The sequence below is a fragment of the Echiichthys vipera genome (genome assembly GCF_963691815.1).
Source record: "Echiichthys vipera genome assembly, chromosome: 17".
NCBI classification, from domain to species: domain Eukaryota; kingdom Metazoa; phylum Chordata; class Actinopteri; order Perciformes; family Trachinidae; genus Echiichthys; species Echiichthys vipera.
The window spans coordinates 23,196,525-23,211,917 of NC_139842.1; the positions used below are offsets into that span (position 1 = coordinate 23,196,525).

The 15,393-nt window shown below is 43.7% G+C and overlaps 1 protein-coding gene across 4 annotated transcripts in view; it reads right to left on the minus strand.

The window, feature by feature from the left end:
• The window catches only part of bptf (bromodomain PHD finger transcription factor), a 33,571-nt gene extending 18,929 nt beyond the window's left edge, over positions 1 to 14,642 (minus strand). For 3 of the 4 annotated variants that reach the window (XM_083930699.1, XM_083930697.1, XM_083930698.1), the window contains exons 1-10: positions 13,918 to 14,642; positions 11,944 to 12,766; positions 10,130 to 10,350; positions 6,960 to 7,121; positions 5,854 to 6,036; positions 3,882 to 4,073; positions 3,659 to 3,744; positions 2,459 to 2,814; positions 255 to 386; positions 5 to 134 (exon numbers count right to left, since the gene is read on the minus strand). In XM_083930699.1, the coding sequence (XP_083786825.1) occupies positions 5 to 134; positions 255 to 386; positions 2,459 to 2,814; positions 3,659 to 3,744; positions 3,882 to 4,073; positions 5,854 to 6,036; positions 6,960 to 7,121; positions 10,130 to 10,350; positions 11,944 to 12,766; positions 13,918 to 14,431 (2,799 nt within the window). In that variant the 5' untranslated portion in view covers positions 14,432 to 14,642. The remainder of the gene's footprint in view (positions 1 to 4; positions 135 to 254; positions 387 to 2,458; positions 2,815 to 3,658; positions 3,745 to 3,881; positions 4,074 to 5,853; positions 6,037 to 6,959; positions 7,122 to 10,129; positions 10,351 to 11,943; positions 12,767 to 13,917) is intronic. The other variant, XM_083930700.1, reaches the window with a different exon arrangement.
• Positions 14,643 to 15,393: the final 751 nt, after the last annotated feature.

The window sequence follows — 15,393 nt, forward strand, 5'->3', positions numbered from 1 at the left end:
GTACCTGGTGCTTGATGGGGATGGTGTACTTCACCCAAGTGGCCTGTTGCAGTGTCTCCTCATCCTCCAGCTTTTTCTCTCGCTTTTTCACCTTCTCTTTGTCCTCTCGCTCCATGGATGTCATGCGGTGCAGCCTGAAGCATACGGGCAGTATTGAAAAAGAAAAGTTACTATTAAGTGTGCCACTTGTTTGGTTAACAACAGCACACTACATTTTAATGTCATTTTTGTATGTGTAGTCAACAGCTGTTTACCTTGTATGTCCAAGAGAATCTTTCCACACAGGCAGCGTGACCACTGGTTTGATGGCACACTCTAGTATGGCCAAGGCCAAAGCAAACTCCCGGGCCTTGCTGCACATCTGCACTGCTTTGTTCCAGTTGGTCCTAGAAAAAACAGAGAGAAACTGTATGAACAATTGAAAACACAGCACACCTGTATACCTGTACTTCCATAAAGCCTAATCATATTTGAAACTGTTACATCAAGTAAAATTGATCATATTTTGTAAGAACCAAAATTAATTAATTTTAGTGTTTCCCATGCAAAGACTAATGTGTGGTGACGCCACAGATTGTTTTTTTTCCCAACGCAATATTGAGACGGTTAAAAAGCGATCAAAATGTGTGAAGATTCAAATTGGATGACGTTTGTTGACTTTTTCTGTCAGCTGTCTTATTAGCGGTTGAAAGATGGCGGCGGCCGCAGAAGGTCGCACTGGTCTGTTCAGAGGTTCTAACTCAGTTTTGTCTTCTGGAAGTGAAAGAAGTTGTGTATCTGCATCCACTGATTTCCTGTCCTCTGTGCTGTTAGTGACACAGGCCTGCAGCGGTGCGGAGCAAGTTAATACGTAGATCATTTCAGGAATGCCTCAGTACACTACGGAGGGGTGTGTGTGTGTGTGTGTGTGTGTGTGTGTGTGTGTGTGTGTGTGTGTGTGTGTGTGTGTGTGTGTGTGTGCGTGTGTGTGTGTGTGCGCGCAGATGAAGAGAGACGGAGGATGAATTTAGAGCAGACAGCTGGAGCTGATGATGGTCAGAGCAGAGAACAAAGTAGCAGAGAACAAAGTACCGACTCTGTTGTCAGAGTCTGTACAGAGGAGAGGTCAGAGCCCCTGCCCCTCAAAAGGACTCTGTACGGCCCTGCACCACACATTGCTACCTGGTCTGTGGGAAACACTGAGTTTTGAATCCTTAAATGATTAGTTAGAAACTTAGTGAAATAGGCGTTTGCTCTCTTTAGAGATGGATGTGATTTATACCATGTTCATGTCTGTATGTTAAATATGATGCCATAGCCAGGAGCCAGATAGCTTAGCACCAAGACTAGAAACACAGGCAAGAGCGAGTCTGCATCTGTCCGAGAAGTAGTCTGGCACATAAACTCCTGGAAAACCACAATTAGACAATTTTTGCTTCCATTTTTGAACAGATTTAACAAAACAATGTTAATAAGTGAGCTTTAGAGGTACTGAATATATCACCTGTGGAGCTAGGCAAGCAGTTTACTTCTGTTTTCAGTCAGTTCGTTTACATGCACAGCAGTAACCCCAAATGGTCTTTCCCTGGTTAAGGTAACAATCAGATTAATGAAATTCCCCAAGTATACGTGAGAGGGGGTTGAATGGGAAAATGATGGGAGCAGCTCGAACTCTGGGACAGTAGGTGGTGCTCTGCCAACACACAGCTGGTCGGAATACGGGATTTTTTCTGGTTCACCTTTGTCAAAATCAAAACAACTTGGAAAGCAGGGGAAAACGTATAACTTTTGGACAGAATTACGTCAAAAACGGGTCTCCTTGATAGTGATGTTAATTGCCATGGCGAAGTCCTCCCTTGTTTAAAAGGCAACGCTCTATTGTCGTTGTTTTTTTTACATTGTTTTCGGCGCCCTTGCTTCCTGGTTTATTCTATTTCCGGCTAAGAAAACCACTGCCGCAGAGTGGGGAGGGGGAGTTATAGCAACCGGAAACCCCATATTACTGCGGGTAAGATGTTTACATGCATGAATACTCCGATTTCTGAAGGAGTTCTCTAGGTCAGTTAACCGGGTATGAGAACTCTGATTTTACCCGAGGCACTGCGTTTACATGGTGTTTGAGAAACCTGGGGATGTCCTTAACCTGGATATCATCAGCTGCTGGTGATAGCTTCATTCACTGAACAAAAATACAAATGCAACATTTTGGTTTTTGCTCCAATTTTCCACAAGGTGAAATAAAAGATCTGACTTTTCCCATGTTCACAAAAGGCCTCTTTCTCTCAAATTCTGTTCACAAATGTGTTTAAAGCTGCGTTAGCGGGTACTTCTCCTTTGCTGAGATAATCCATCAACCTGACATGTGTAGCATATCAAGATGCTGATAAGACAACATGATTATTACACAGGTGTGACAGCTGGACACAATAAAAGGCCATCATCAAACAAGAGCTTCACATTAACTTGATCGGAGTTGTACCTGTGTGATGCCCAGTTAGGATGCATGAATGGTCCAGGGACATTGGTCTCCAACTGGATGATGGTCAGACGCAGGGTGGACACAGTCAGGCTCCGCGAACCGTAGATAGAGCCGTTCCATTTGAACTCCGACGCTGTGGTGAGGCTGAACTTGTGGGACAAGTGCCGTCTTTTGTCGTGGTCCTCGCGGTGCTGATGTTTGTTTAGGGCCAGGACGTTGGTGCTGTACTGGTTGTGGTAGACCCTGTATTTACCCTCCTGGCCCAGTTTGAACAAGTTGTTCAAATTCACCGTCAGGTCTCTTTTCAAGTAGCTGAGACGCAAAGATTCACCATCACCGGAGCGTACAGGAGAGGACTGAAACATGAGAGGGAACATCACATTAGGGCGCACTCACACTGTCCTTCCGCACCGCGCCCCGTGCTTTAGGGTACTTGTCCCCCCCTCCCTCTCCCTACCCGCGCCCCAGCCCCGTTTGTACTCACACTGCCAGAACCTCGCGCAAAAGCTTCTTGCTGTCCATACGCCATCACGCTGTAACACGTCACATGCATTGATCGAGTGTTTGTGGCTTTGTTTACAAATCTTTCCACAGACCTCGGAGTTTTTGTGCGTCTTGTCGACTGTTTTTGAATATTTTCATCCGACCAAATCACCAACGTGAACCTTTCACCGCCATTGTTGTTGTTGTTAAATGTCCGTGCATGGTCCGTCCTTCTATTTACATGTCCGAACAGGCGGACATAACACTACTGCCGTAGGGCTCGTGCTTGTGCTCATACACGTGCGCACGCTCATGCTCGTACATGTGCAAACGTGCTTTACTAAAGCCCACCTCTTTCAAGCGGGCCGTGGACGGCCCGCTGTCCACAGTTATGCGCGGAACGGGTGCACTCAAACTGCTTAAACGTACTAGGCTTTAGATGAAAAAACGGTTTTGGCCCGGTACAGAAGTACAGTGTGAGTGCGCCCTTAGACTACACTACGAGACATAGAAATAGAAGCTGCTTTGATCAGGATGCGTTCAACTTAAGTTGCGTAGTCAATACAGTGTTTATTTTAACATAAAGAACTTTGCCTCAGTAAAATACAGAATCCTAGATGCAATGGAGACAAGTTAGTCAGTTCTTATGTTTTAAATTTTAAACAGATTGATAACCCGTTTTTGTTGGACACTGCATTTGAAAAAAACATGCCTCACCTCTTTGCTCTCTCTAGGTGTTTGGTTATTGGATTCCTGCCCGGCTGGTCCCCTTATATCACTCTTGGCCCTTTGGTTGTACTCATCTGTCATTCAGAAAGAACAGGACACAAATTCAGCATTGTTTCAAAGAGAGACAGGGACAATTAAGCACAACTGAAGTGATTCCATAGTCGATGTGCATCTTTTTTTCCGAGATTTTTTGAGTCTCAATCATGTTTACCTGTGCCATCCTGGCTGGTAAATGAGGACCGAGAGGAGCGGTCAGCCAGGTCAGGCTGCTCTGGTTTCCTGAGGCCAGAAGCCTGGCTGCTGCCACTGCTCTCCTGTGGTTGAGATGACTGCGGCTGTGGCTGATCTTGGGCATTACCAGGGGGCTTGTCTTCACTGTTTGACTCGGCTTTCACATCCTCATCTGCAAAGAAAAATGATTGCAAAGACTGAGTACAGGTGTGAAAGCAAGTTGTGAAACTGAATGACATTAATAACCAGCAATATGCTTTTAGCCATGACAGCAGCTGTCTAAAGAAATATAATTACAACAATACTGAAATTCAACCTCTCCAATTGTTAAAACCTGAATGTCACTTGGCCAGACCATGTCCAATCTAACACCAGGTCTGAAGACTTTACATATGACCCAACTGTTCAAAAAAGAAATCTTAGGACCATTAAGTGCTTCATCACTTCAGTTAGGCCTCTAAAATCCGAACCCATCGTGGACAGGAAAGGCTACACAAATCCAAAACAAGCTGTGCACTCTCAAGCCAAATCAAGACACCAGCTCTTCCTTTAAGAGAGAGTCCTGCATTTATATGCAGCTCTTTGTTGACGAGGTAGCAGGTGGGGCTTCCAAGCAGAGAGCTTTTTGTCTGAGCAACAGGAACCCACCCAAATACCCAGAAATTGGAATGAGAATAAGGAGCGGGCACTGACAGACGTGGCGTGGCGTGCGAGCTGCTGCCAGGGCTACCATCTACCACAGTGCCAAAAGCGTGCTTTCCATTACTGTGAGTGCAGGAGAAGACATAACATAACATAACACAAGACAGGAAATTAAGCACCAAAAATAAATGGAACATTTAGCTACCAATGTGGGTTCTGACTGCAACAGCTTTAGCTTCATGTTTAAGAGTAGGTCAAGACATGAGGAACGGCAGAAAAACAACTCAAGGTCTCTCAGGAACAATTCAAATGCTTCTCATGATTTGATGTTTACTGAAGATAATGAAGAGAGGCTGTGAAATGATCCGGCTAATTGTGGTTACTCAGGTGTTGCAAGAGTGGTGATGGCTACACAAAAAAATGAGGACTTGAGTCTTTTGCCTGAAATTGTATTTTTGTCCAGATTAAAGCACAGAGACCTCTTTCACAGTGTGTGCCATCCACGGAGGATGATGGAATCAGAAATTCAGCTGAGGAAACATAATTCCCTGCTACGGAATATGAAATATAACATGGTCATAGACACGCGGTGCCCTGTTTGAAACCGTGTAAAACAGAAGAGGAAAACACAAGTGTTCCATTAACCAGCAGCCAGGGAACACAAACAAACCGCCTGAACAAAAGCAAACTGAGACCAAAAAGAGAATATTTATGCATAGCATCAAAACCCCAAAGGAACGACACCATTCTGTCAAACAGAATGCTGGACCGGGATTTAAACCTTGCAGACATAGCAGAGGTATAAGATGACAAAAATAAATAAACAGTCTGAATTTAAAGCACAGGGAAACCTATAATCACCTCCATATTATGAAAGCTTTACAAGGGATGGTGTACACTGCCTTAATTATTGCCTAATCCAATGTCTTGGTGTTCAGTTTCATTATAATCGATCAAAAAAAAAAAAGAATGTCTCCCCGAGTTTAATTAGAAACAAACAATGACAACAAATCTGTCATTCAAAAAATTACCTTAAAGCAGATTTAGTGTTCTGCCCTGACTCTAAAGTACAAATGTTTAGAGACTGAAAATGAATCAGTGCAGCCAGAGCCTTACACCCAACAAGACAAACGAGCATGGCGTAAAGAGCAGGGTATGGTTAGTGGTAACCAGCACAGATCAGCAGGCAGATGAAGATGGATATGCAGCCAGGCGGCAGGGTATGAAGTGGAGGGTGAATTGAATGGCTAGGGATGCTGCTGATAGCTGGACATCGGAGGGAACAGGAGTCCATCTTTCACTCTGAGTACCTGTCCTTTCCTGCTTTGCCAGTGGAGGAGACCCCCCACTCTCCTGGCCTGCAGAGCGAGCAGGCTGCGTTTCCTTGTTAGGTTCAAGGGACTCCGCTTTAGGCCCGGCTGCGTCCTGGGGGGCCGAGCCGGGGTTAGAGTCGGGCATGAAGCTCTCCTCTGCAGCAGGGGGAACCGGGGCTGCTGTGGTATGACATACATACACAGGGCGAACAGCACCAACAGTAATAATGTGGTTTAGCAGAAAGTCAAATAGAGGTTACGGTCTTGATGCTGCTGCAGAGACATCGTTTGACACAGTTTCACCATACAACACGAGAACAACAGCACCAAGAGAACTACACCTGCTGTTACCAGTACTATTACGTCTTCCGTAGGAGTTCATTACGTGTCAGTGTTTCCCCCAGGTTTACAGCGTTAAGGGGGTTGTGTAATTGTTTTGTGTTTAATTTAATTGTGTAATCACAATTATACGAGCAATAATCAGAGCCACAATGCAAACCCAGTTTAAATCAGTGTATTGCACAATGAGCTACGCTCAGAAAATGACTTTGAAATAATTGTCCAACAGAAACAGTCCAAAGTTAAATCAAAAATCACTTTACGGTTTCAAGCACAACAAAATAAAGAAAGAATTTCAGTTTGTTTAATTCAGTTTTGGTTGTTTTTTGTAGGAGTGAATCTTCTTCTCAAACTAAATAATAAAGGACTTCTGATAAGTTTCAGTTTCGTTTTTCCTGTTAGGAGTGGAGCCTCTTCCCAAACAATTTAACAAACCATCTTTGAACAAGTGAATCTCCAACCTGTCGGAGTTTTCTGAGAATTATAAACACTCAACCATGTAGAGACAGAATTTACATGCAGTCGTGTAAATAAGATAAATAACATAAGGCTGTTTAGTTTGTTTACTGAAAGGACAAAGGTATAGAGCTGTTTCATAGGAAAGGGTTCCTTTAATGACTCCTGTTGGGATCTGACGCTATTCAGAAAATACAATTAAATAAAATAACTTGACGTTCAAGGGGGGCGGGGGATGCCGTTGGGGGTAGAGAAGTGTAATTGTGTGTAGACAATTACAGAATACTGTATACAAAGTTCACATTTACCTTGTGAAGTAGCATCTTCCTTGGCCTCTTTGTGCTCTCCGTTGTCGAGCTCAGCAGCGTCCTCCGCTGTCTTAACAGAGCCTGCTTCCTGCTTTGCTTCCTCTCTTCGACTCTTTGCTTCCTGTGTCTCCCGCCTGATCTTCAAGCGCTCCGTCATGACATCTAAAAGGCAAAAGGAAACATATTGATTAAGAAATGATAATCACATAGCACATCCAGAGTCTACAAGTTAGTTAACCCAGCAATTATCTCCTAACATTAAGGTGCAAAAATAAAGAATAAGTAGTCTTTATATCAGTATCGTTTAGCTGCTCTGTCATAAGGCACGGATGCAGAGTACCTCTCCATGGTCTGTGCGGTGTTACAGCTGCAGATACAGATGCTGTTGGTTATGCGGGCGAACAGCCCACAGCTGTAACGTTACTCCAAAGGGTGAGAGCAGCTAAGGTGGTAAAATAAGTTTGTTGTATTACCAGTCTTGGATGGGGACAACGGTCTTGAGTAATTTGCAGACAGTATTGGTCTGACTACGGTCAGGCTTAAAAACTGCCATACTGGACAGCTGACTTTTCCTGTTTTATCAACCATTTCCTTGCTCACTTCTGCACTCATTTTCCTCTTCTCACGCCACACTGGTTCTGTTATTCAAGAGTCACACAGGAGACAACGAGACGCACAACCAAACTTGATACTGTTACATGATTGGCTGTTAGCGTGTCACCTCCCTACGCTGCTAGGTTACCGCAAAGCTTGTGTCTTGGTTCATGCAACCAACCTTGCTTAGCAACCTCTAGTTTCTTCCAATGTAGAAAACAAGTCATTCTATCAAATGCATTTTCTATTGACATTGATTGTGTGTCTATCGCGATACAGATGGTTATTGACTCATTGGCCAGCTCTACATGCAAGAATGAGTTATTCACATCCACACCGATTTTCTGTGGGAATTGTCTTTCCTCCGAAGGCCAAAATCACCAGATGTAATCTCCTGTCTAACCACGCTTCAAACTGCAGTTTTCACTGGGAAAGAAAGAGAAAGCTGTGTCCCAACCATCAATCAACCATAAATGAAGAAATGGAAGGCGCAGGCAGCAATGTGCTGCAGCAGCGGTTGGTTTTTAACAATGAAAAATACCAGCCCATAGATCACTTATGACACCTCTTCTTCAAATTAGAACTATAGAATACCCATCAGACCTCTAGTCTTTTACAGGCACCAGAGGCATGTCCCACAAATAAAACATAGATGCTGCCTTTCTCAGAGCTGAAATTAAGCAGTTTGGTGACAGACACAGGACAACTGTTACCAAAAAGGATATGGCAAACACAAACGGTAAGTGTTGGTAAATAATCAAAAGCCTTCTAACCAGTCCTCTCCTTGGAGGGATATAGTGGAGTGCTTGCTGTCTGGGAGAGTGTGAAGCAGGAAGAAAAAACCGTCATCTAAAAACTGTCAACTGTCATCAATGCAGAGCACCGAAGCCTGAGGGGAGAAACTATGTTATCTGAAGCTTTGACGATCGGTTTCAGAATGTAACACTGCCGGAAACAAACACAAAGCTATACAGAGCTGCTTTTTCTTAGTCAAACAGTCGACTAATTAGATGAGTAAGATTTCTTTAGTCGATTAGTCATTTTTTCATGCTGAATGACTCATTTCCAAGAAACTTACGAGCACATCTCTGATAAACAAGATTTAAAGTGTTGCTTTTGCAGGATTCTTTGTGAAGAAACTCATTTTTACAGATGTGTCGATTAAATAAACGGATTCACATTCACAGCTCCAGTCACCCCTGCTCTGATCAGTAGTTGTCGAATGAATTTTCCCCTTCAAACTCTGCTCACATGAACATCATCCTACTCACATGCATAGAGACGGGAATCAAGAAGCGCTAACAAATTGGAATCTGAACCGGAATCGCGTGTGTCCGTGCTCATCGATACCGTTTATCAATACTGGCATGTTTTTCTGACGGTTGTGCATTCCACAACTATGACCTCAAACTCACGTGTACAGTACTACACTACTGGAGATAGGGCTGTACGGTATTGTCTAAAATGTATATCCCAATATTATTTGAAGCATAGATGGTAACAGTATTATATCAGGGTATATTAATTTATCTTAAAATGTCTGTTGAAATGTTTCTGAATTATTGGACTAAAGTCCAAGTTTGAGGCTCTTGTTTTTTACTTGAGTATTTTCTTTCCATGCTACTTTATTCTTCTACTCTACTACAATTCAGTGGGAAATATTCTACTTTTTACTCCACTACATTTATCTGATCACTTCAGTTACTAGTTACTTTACCAATTTGGATTATTGTTTCACACCGATATGCGCACATTGCAGAGTAAACACACAGGCTTCAAAGTGACAGTTATAAACAAACTTCTCTGCCCATTCACTGTTGAATTGGGTTTTTTTCTGTGTCAACCTTTACTTTTTTCAAAGCAGAAAGACACATCGTGGTGGTGATTTCACCAGCGATTTAACCAGTCCGAAACGAGAGAAGAGCGTGCCAAGCAGAGTGTTGTGGCCGCGCGCCTACAAGAAACACATGGGCAAGTCTCCGAGCGCGCCGCTATTTGACGCCCTGAGACAGTTGCACGGAGATGAAAGAGAAAAAGTAATTCATGCCATGGCAATGAATTACTTTTTCACATGGGCCAGTAAATGTTCCCTTGCGGGCCGAATCCGCACACATTGTGTGGTTACGTCAATGCTGCTCTGCCGGTTGCACGGTAGAGTCAAAATCCATACCGCAGCCAAATTCCTACCATCCTACCGTCTATACCTTACACCCCAACTGGAAAGTTGCAAAAAGATGGGGTCGCGGTAAAGAGGAAGAAAAGGTCCAAAGCGTGGTGTTATAATAACTCTAGCCCCACACAGGCGGGCTGAGCAGATTTCTACTTTGAAAAACCTGAAAATAAATAAAAAAGAAAGCTGTACAAATATTCTCTCATTTCATCTACACTGTGCTCACACTCTGATAATGAAACTGGCGTGTTGATACTGAGAACCTGTTGCTGCAGGACAGGTTTCTGCATCGGTATTAATAAAATCTTATCAATTCCCATCCCTGCACATGCACCAGAAGTATATCATACTATTAGGTTCAAGTGCTTCTCTATTTTAGGGAATGAAGAGGAGGGCAAATCCGTACCTTTGAGAGCAGCGAGGTAGGCTTTATTGTTTCCACGGGCTTTGTTGGTAAGGTCCTCTGTGATGTCCATGTGAGCTTGCACTTCTTCCTTCATCTCCTCCAGGGTGGCATGGAGGTCCATCTCCCAGTACTGCTTATCCAGAGACTCCATGAGCTCCTCCAGCTGTGCCCTGGTGCTGTAGTACCAGATCTTTTTCTTCTCGTGCTCCCCGTCCTCCTCCCTGGAGAGTGAGAACAGAATACGTTTTTAGGTAGAATATGACAAAAAACACATTACTTCTGCCATCACTTCACGAAAAAATATTTTTACAATATGATAAACAACATAATATGATTAAAAACTTCTTCACTACTGGTAATACCTTGTAGATTGTTGTGAGTTTCACCTTTGGTTATAGAAACATTATACTTTGGATTAAATAAACTCTGCACTCTATAAAAAGACAAGGGAAACCATGTACGAGCAAGCTTCCAAAAATCTGTTTCCATGCAAGAATTCAATTGCAATAGCAAGTCACATCACTGCCAGTAAAGATTAAGGGCTTGAATGAAACGTCTTTGTTATAATCTCTAAGTTCATGAAAGCATGTGGCATTCTTCCCGCCAAGTTCTTTACCACTGTAACTTTCAGTTTCACTATCCAGTCGTTTCAGATTTTAGCGTCTGGCAATGTGAGATTCCCTTTTAGGACTTTTAACCTTTTGAGATCGAAGGTTTCATAAGACTATTATTGATTATTTACATGGGTAACTACAGAACACAGCTGCTACTTTTTCATGACTATGGTGACATGTTTGACACAGATCTTAAAAGTACTATCATATATGTGACTTACATTGTATCTTGTAAGCTATCTTTATAAAAAGTACAAATTCTAACTGAATTTGTTAGAAATTAGCAATATGGCTGAAATCATAACCGGTATATTAATAACAATATGATTCTGTAACAGGATAAAAATATACATTGCCATATGGCAAATAGAGTGCTGCAGGAATGAGTCCTAAAACCCAGTGAGTTAGCGTGTTTTCACTTCCCTAGTCTCCAAGTCAGTGGTTTTTTTTGAATGGGTTTTTGGTTAGATAAGACCTGTGGTTAACAGGCTTAAGAGATTTTAACGTTGTGTTCTACGACATCTAAAAAGACGGTTGCTAACGTGGCTAAATGAGACTACAAAGGCCATTACGCTGTTCATGCAAACTTAGTTGGAAGCTTGTGGTTGGTGTAGTCCATTTATAGCCTAACGTTAGCTTTTTACTTTAGGCGATTGCCTTGAGTTTATGTTATGCAATAATCCAAAATCCAATGGAAGAATCCTATCGTTTCTTTGTCGAGGGAACCAGGGTGATGCTAACTTCTGGGTCGGCATACAAAGATACGTTATACATGCAGCACTGCCAACTTTACGTTTTACACACTTGAGTGGGTTACAATGTTATGTAATCACGTATATCAGTAAAAAACTTCACACATTAAAAAAAACTAAAAAAACTCTAGTTTTGTAGAAATTTTCAAAACAACGATTATTACAATACAACTCCACTGAAAACTGATATATGCAACAGTGAGTTATTGCTCAACCCTTCCTGCCTGCTCCCTCATCTTTGAACAACTTGTAAAAGGATTGTAACATGGCGTTGTGTTTACACAAGTTACCAGCTGGGTGCCACTGTATTGGTTGTTGTTTTTCTCTCTTTTTCTGTTAAATGTATATGGAGATAACATCTGTATACTGAGATCAGGAAATAAAGCTGTTGGCACAGAGAGAAAGGTAACTGTAGCTGAGCAGAAAGGCAGTGAGGGTCCTAACTTACACAATAATCCTTCTGTTTAGAAACCAGTATTTCCTCTGGTGGCGGTCATATCCAATGGGCTCCTGGCGGATATAAGGCCTGTTCCTCTGCGCCTCTGTCACACTGTCCGTGACACCCGGCACCTTGTGTGCCACACAAATCTCACACTGCCACTCGTCCTCTGGTACCGCCTCCAGTGGTGGTTTCACACACTCCAGGTGGTAGACGGCTGTGCAGGTCTCACAGCACAGCAGGTCACCAAGGCGGTGACACACACGGCAGTGGTCGTCATACTGCATACTGCCGTCGGACATCAGCTCCTCGCGGGCAATGTTGGTGGTGAGAAACTGGTCCACCAAAAACTGTAACACCTTGATCTTACTTTCAAGGGGACTATAAGGATACTCATCCACCTCCTGATACGGCAGGACGTGATGGTACTCGCGGTCGCTCTCACAGTACGCCCGCAACACCTCAGGCCATGTCATGCCGTCAATAAAGAACAGAGTGGAGTTGACGCTGTCCTTGAGGTCAGCAGGGCCAAAGGTAGTGTTGGAGGAGTCCTCCTCACGTAGGATGACCTTCAAGAGGGATATATGAGTCTCTGCTATCAAAGTGCACTGCTCCTGGCCTACCAGTGCAGCACAGAAGTCCTCAAAGCGGAACGGGGAGAGACGCAGCACCGTGCTGAAGTTCCGTAGCACTTCGTAGATGGAGGTTGCATTGAGTAGCTCCTCATTAGGCACCAGGAGATCCTCAGAGGTGTCAGGAAGCTCAAGAGGAGGAATCTCCTTCTCCTCTAGGATGGGAGTGCGAGGTCGGGGAGCTCGTACTTTCTTCTTCCCTGTAGGACACACAAATGATATATTAGTAAACCATTATTGGATCGCCTTGGTCCATGAGCCATATTTTTTTTTTTAAATATAGATGAGTCACACTTTAAAAATTGTCACACACACACACAAAATACTTTGATGTTTGATCTTATGAATATCCTCCTGCTCTTCTGTAGGCCTATAGGGCAATACCTTAGTTAGTATAGCAATATCTCTGACATGCAGCAAGATATAGGGTGCAGCATTTTTCTAGTTCTGCGTTATTCTTAAACCTAAAAGTGAAATTATTTCACAAAAAGCCAAAAGTCATCATAGTAGCCTGGTTTCAAGTGTGTAGCCAGTTTTAAGTGTGCTGTTTTGGCTGAGCTGGCTCAACACATGGTCAGTGTCACTATTAGCTCTATGAGGCTGGGTCGTCCTGCTGCATCCAGGAAAACATTAGCTGCCCAGGTGGATAGTCACACCAATGTTACACTCACCGCATATTAGAATGTCCCTTTCTTGGAGTTGCACGGTGAGAAACATTAGCTGTCATTTTTTAGTGACTTTTGGAGTGATTAAATGTAAGGTTAATTAAGTTGAAAGGTGCCAAAGTGTAAAAATGACAGACGTGCTAACTACGCTAAGCTAACTAGCTAGCTATCTTCTTTATATTTGTGCATTTCAATGCGAAACTACAACGTATCCTTCACCTATAAAGCAGTGAGTGTTGAGGGTAACGTTGGCGACAAGTAGCCTTCGTAAAGTCACGGTTAGCTAATGCTCAGACTTCAGGATGACAGTAAGCAGCGCGAGCTAATTTGACTAGCTTACGTTAGCACGCTAGCAGCTACGCTATTAGCACTGAATAATATTTAGAGTTGGGGGTATACGCAGTTATTCTTATAATGTGTGGATGGTTTAAAGGACGTGCTCTAAGACCTATTGACAGAGTGTGATGGCGACATGGCAAAGTAGTGATAGAGCTTCAGATTGAGTCCACCTGCAGCAGCACTGATGAGCTGCCTGCGGCCTGTGTTCATTCTCCATTTTGAACAATAACCAAACTGCTTCCTGCACTCATCTAAAACAATAATCTGCAGCATGTAGAGATGCATTTTTCAGCCCCTGCAGTGTATTTGAAAACACGGCAGCCACCGCCGGATCCCTGTTTATTTACCCGGAGTGCTGGCGTGTGTGCTCTGGCTCTTAAAGCTGCTCTCTGTGCAGTAGCTGGCATCATCCGCCACCTCCTCCTCGTCCTCCAGCACATCCTCTTCAAGGGAATCAGACTCATCTTTGAGGGCCTCATCCTCTTCGGACTGAGGTTCCTCCTCAACAAACTCGTCCTCCTCCGACCTCAGGCTGACAGCATCGTCCTCCTCGTCACTCTCGTGGTCGTCGTACACGATTGTTTTGGACGCGGCCGGTCGCCTTCCTCTCCGGCCCCCTCTACCTCCTCTCCCTCCGCCGCCGCCTCTACCTCGTCCCCTGCCCCGTGTCGATGTGCCAGATCCCGCTTTCCTCTTTTTGGCCGACTTGGGGCTCTCTCTTGTGGGGCTCTCGACGTCCTCATCCCCGCTGTCCCTCAACCTGGGCTTCAGATTCCTCCTGGGTCTCAAGCCTCGGGCCGTGGCTGGGGACGAGTCCTCGGTCTGCAGCGGTTTGGGCGGCCTGCCTCTTTTCCCTCTCATGATAGGCGATATCTATTATTTTAATATCCAGATTTCTGCGTGTGTCGAGCCTACACGGACGCGAGCCAAAGTGGCACCCGTGCAAAGCTGGAGCGGTGGGGATTCAGACGGCGCAGTTAGCCCGCGGAGACCCCGTGTCTTCTCGGATGTGAAAGCTCAAAACGTTAGCCCGGCGTCCCGTCTCGGTTCGTCTGTAGCCGCCATTTTTCTTCCTTTCTGCCTCTCTGGCTGGGCTGAACAAACAGCAGGCTCACACTAGAGGAGTCACGTGGTGACACTGCTTCCAGCTCAGTGGCAACAATGACCGAAATGACAATTACTCCTTATTAGTTTTGTATTTAAGTCACAGGAGCCACTTGTGTTGTATGTATGTGTGCGTGTGCGGGTTCAGCTTCAATGGTCACTGTGCAGAACACCTAGATGCTGCACCGCCGCAGTTCATAGCAGCTTCTAGATGGAGCAGACGAATGCACATAATACCCTGCTAACAAGATACCACATCGAGGCACACACAGACCTGTAGGTGGAGAATGTGTGGGAGTTTGTCCAAATGTATGGAATATGTTAATGTTGTTAGATATGCTTACATTATTTATGCATAATAAAGTCAATCAAATACTTTGCACTATTTGGTCATATTTACTCATATTTATTCACTCCATGTTATATTATTACAAAACAAACAAAAACAAGAACAACTGCACTATATCATGTGAATATGTACATATTCTCTATTTCTATTTCTTCCCTTTTTAAATTTAACTTTATTGCTTATTTTTTAAATCTTTTATCTTATTTTATCTTATTTGGTAATATGTTCCTGCTTGTAATATTCTGTTGCTGCTGTGACAAACGAATTTCCCTGTCTGCGGGACATTAAAGGTTTTCTGTTTCTGATTCTGAAAGGTGTTTTTGTTGTTGTGTGTCAATATGAATTTAGACAGATGACCATGCTTATATTG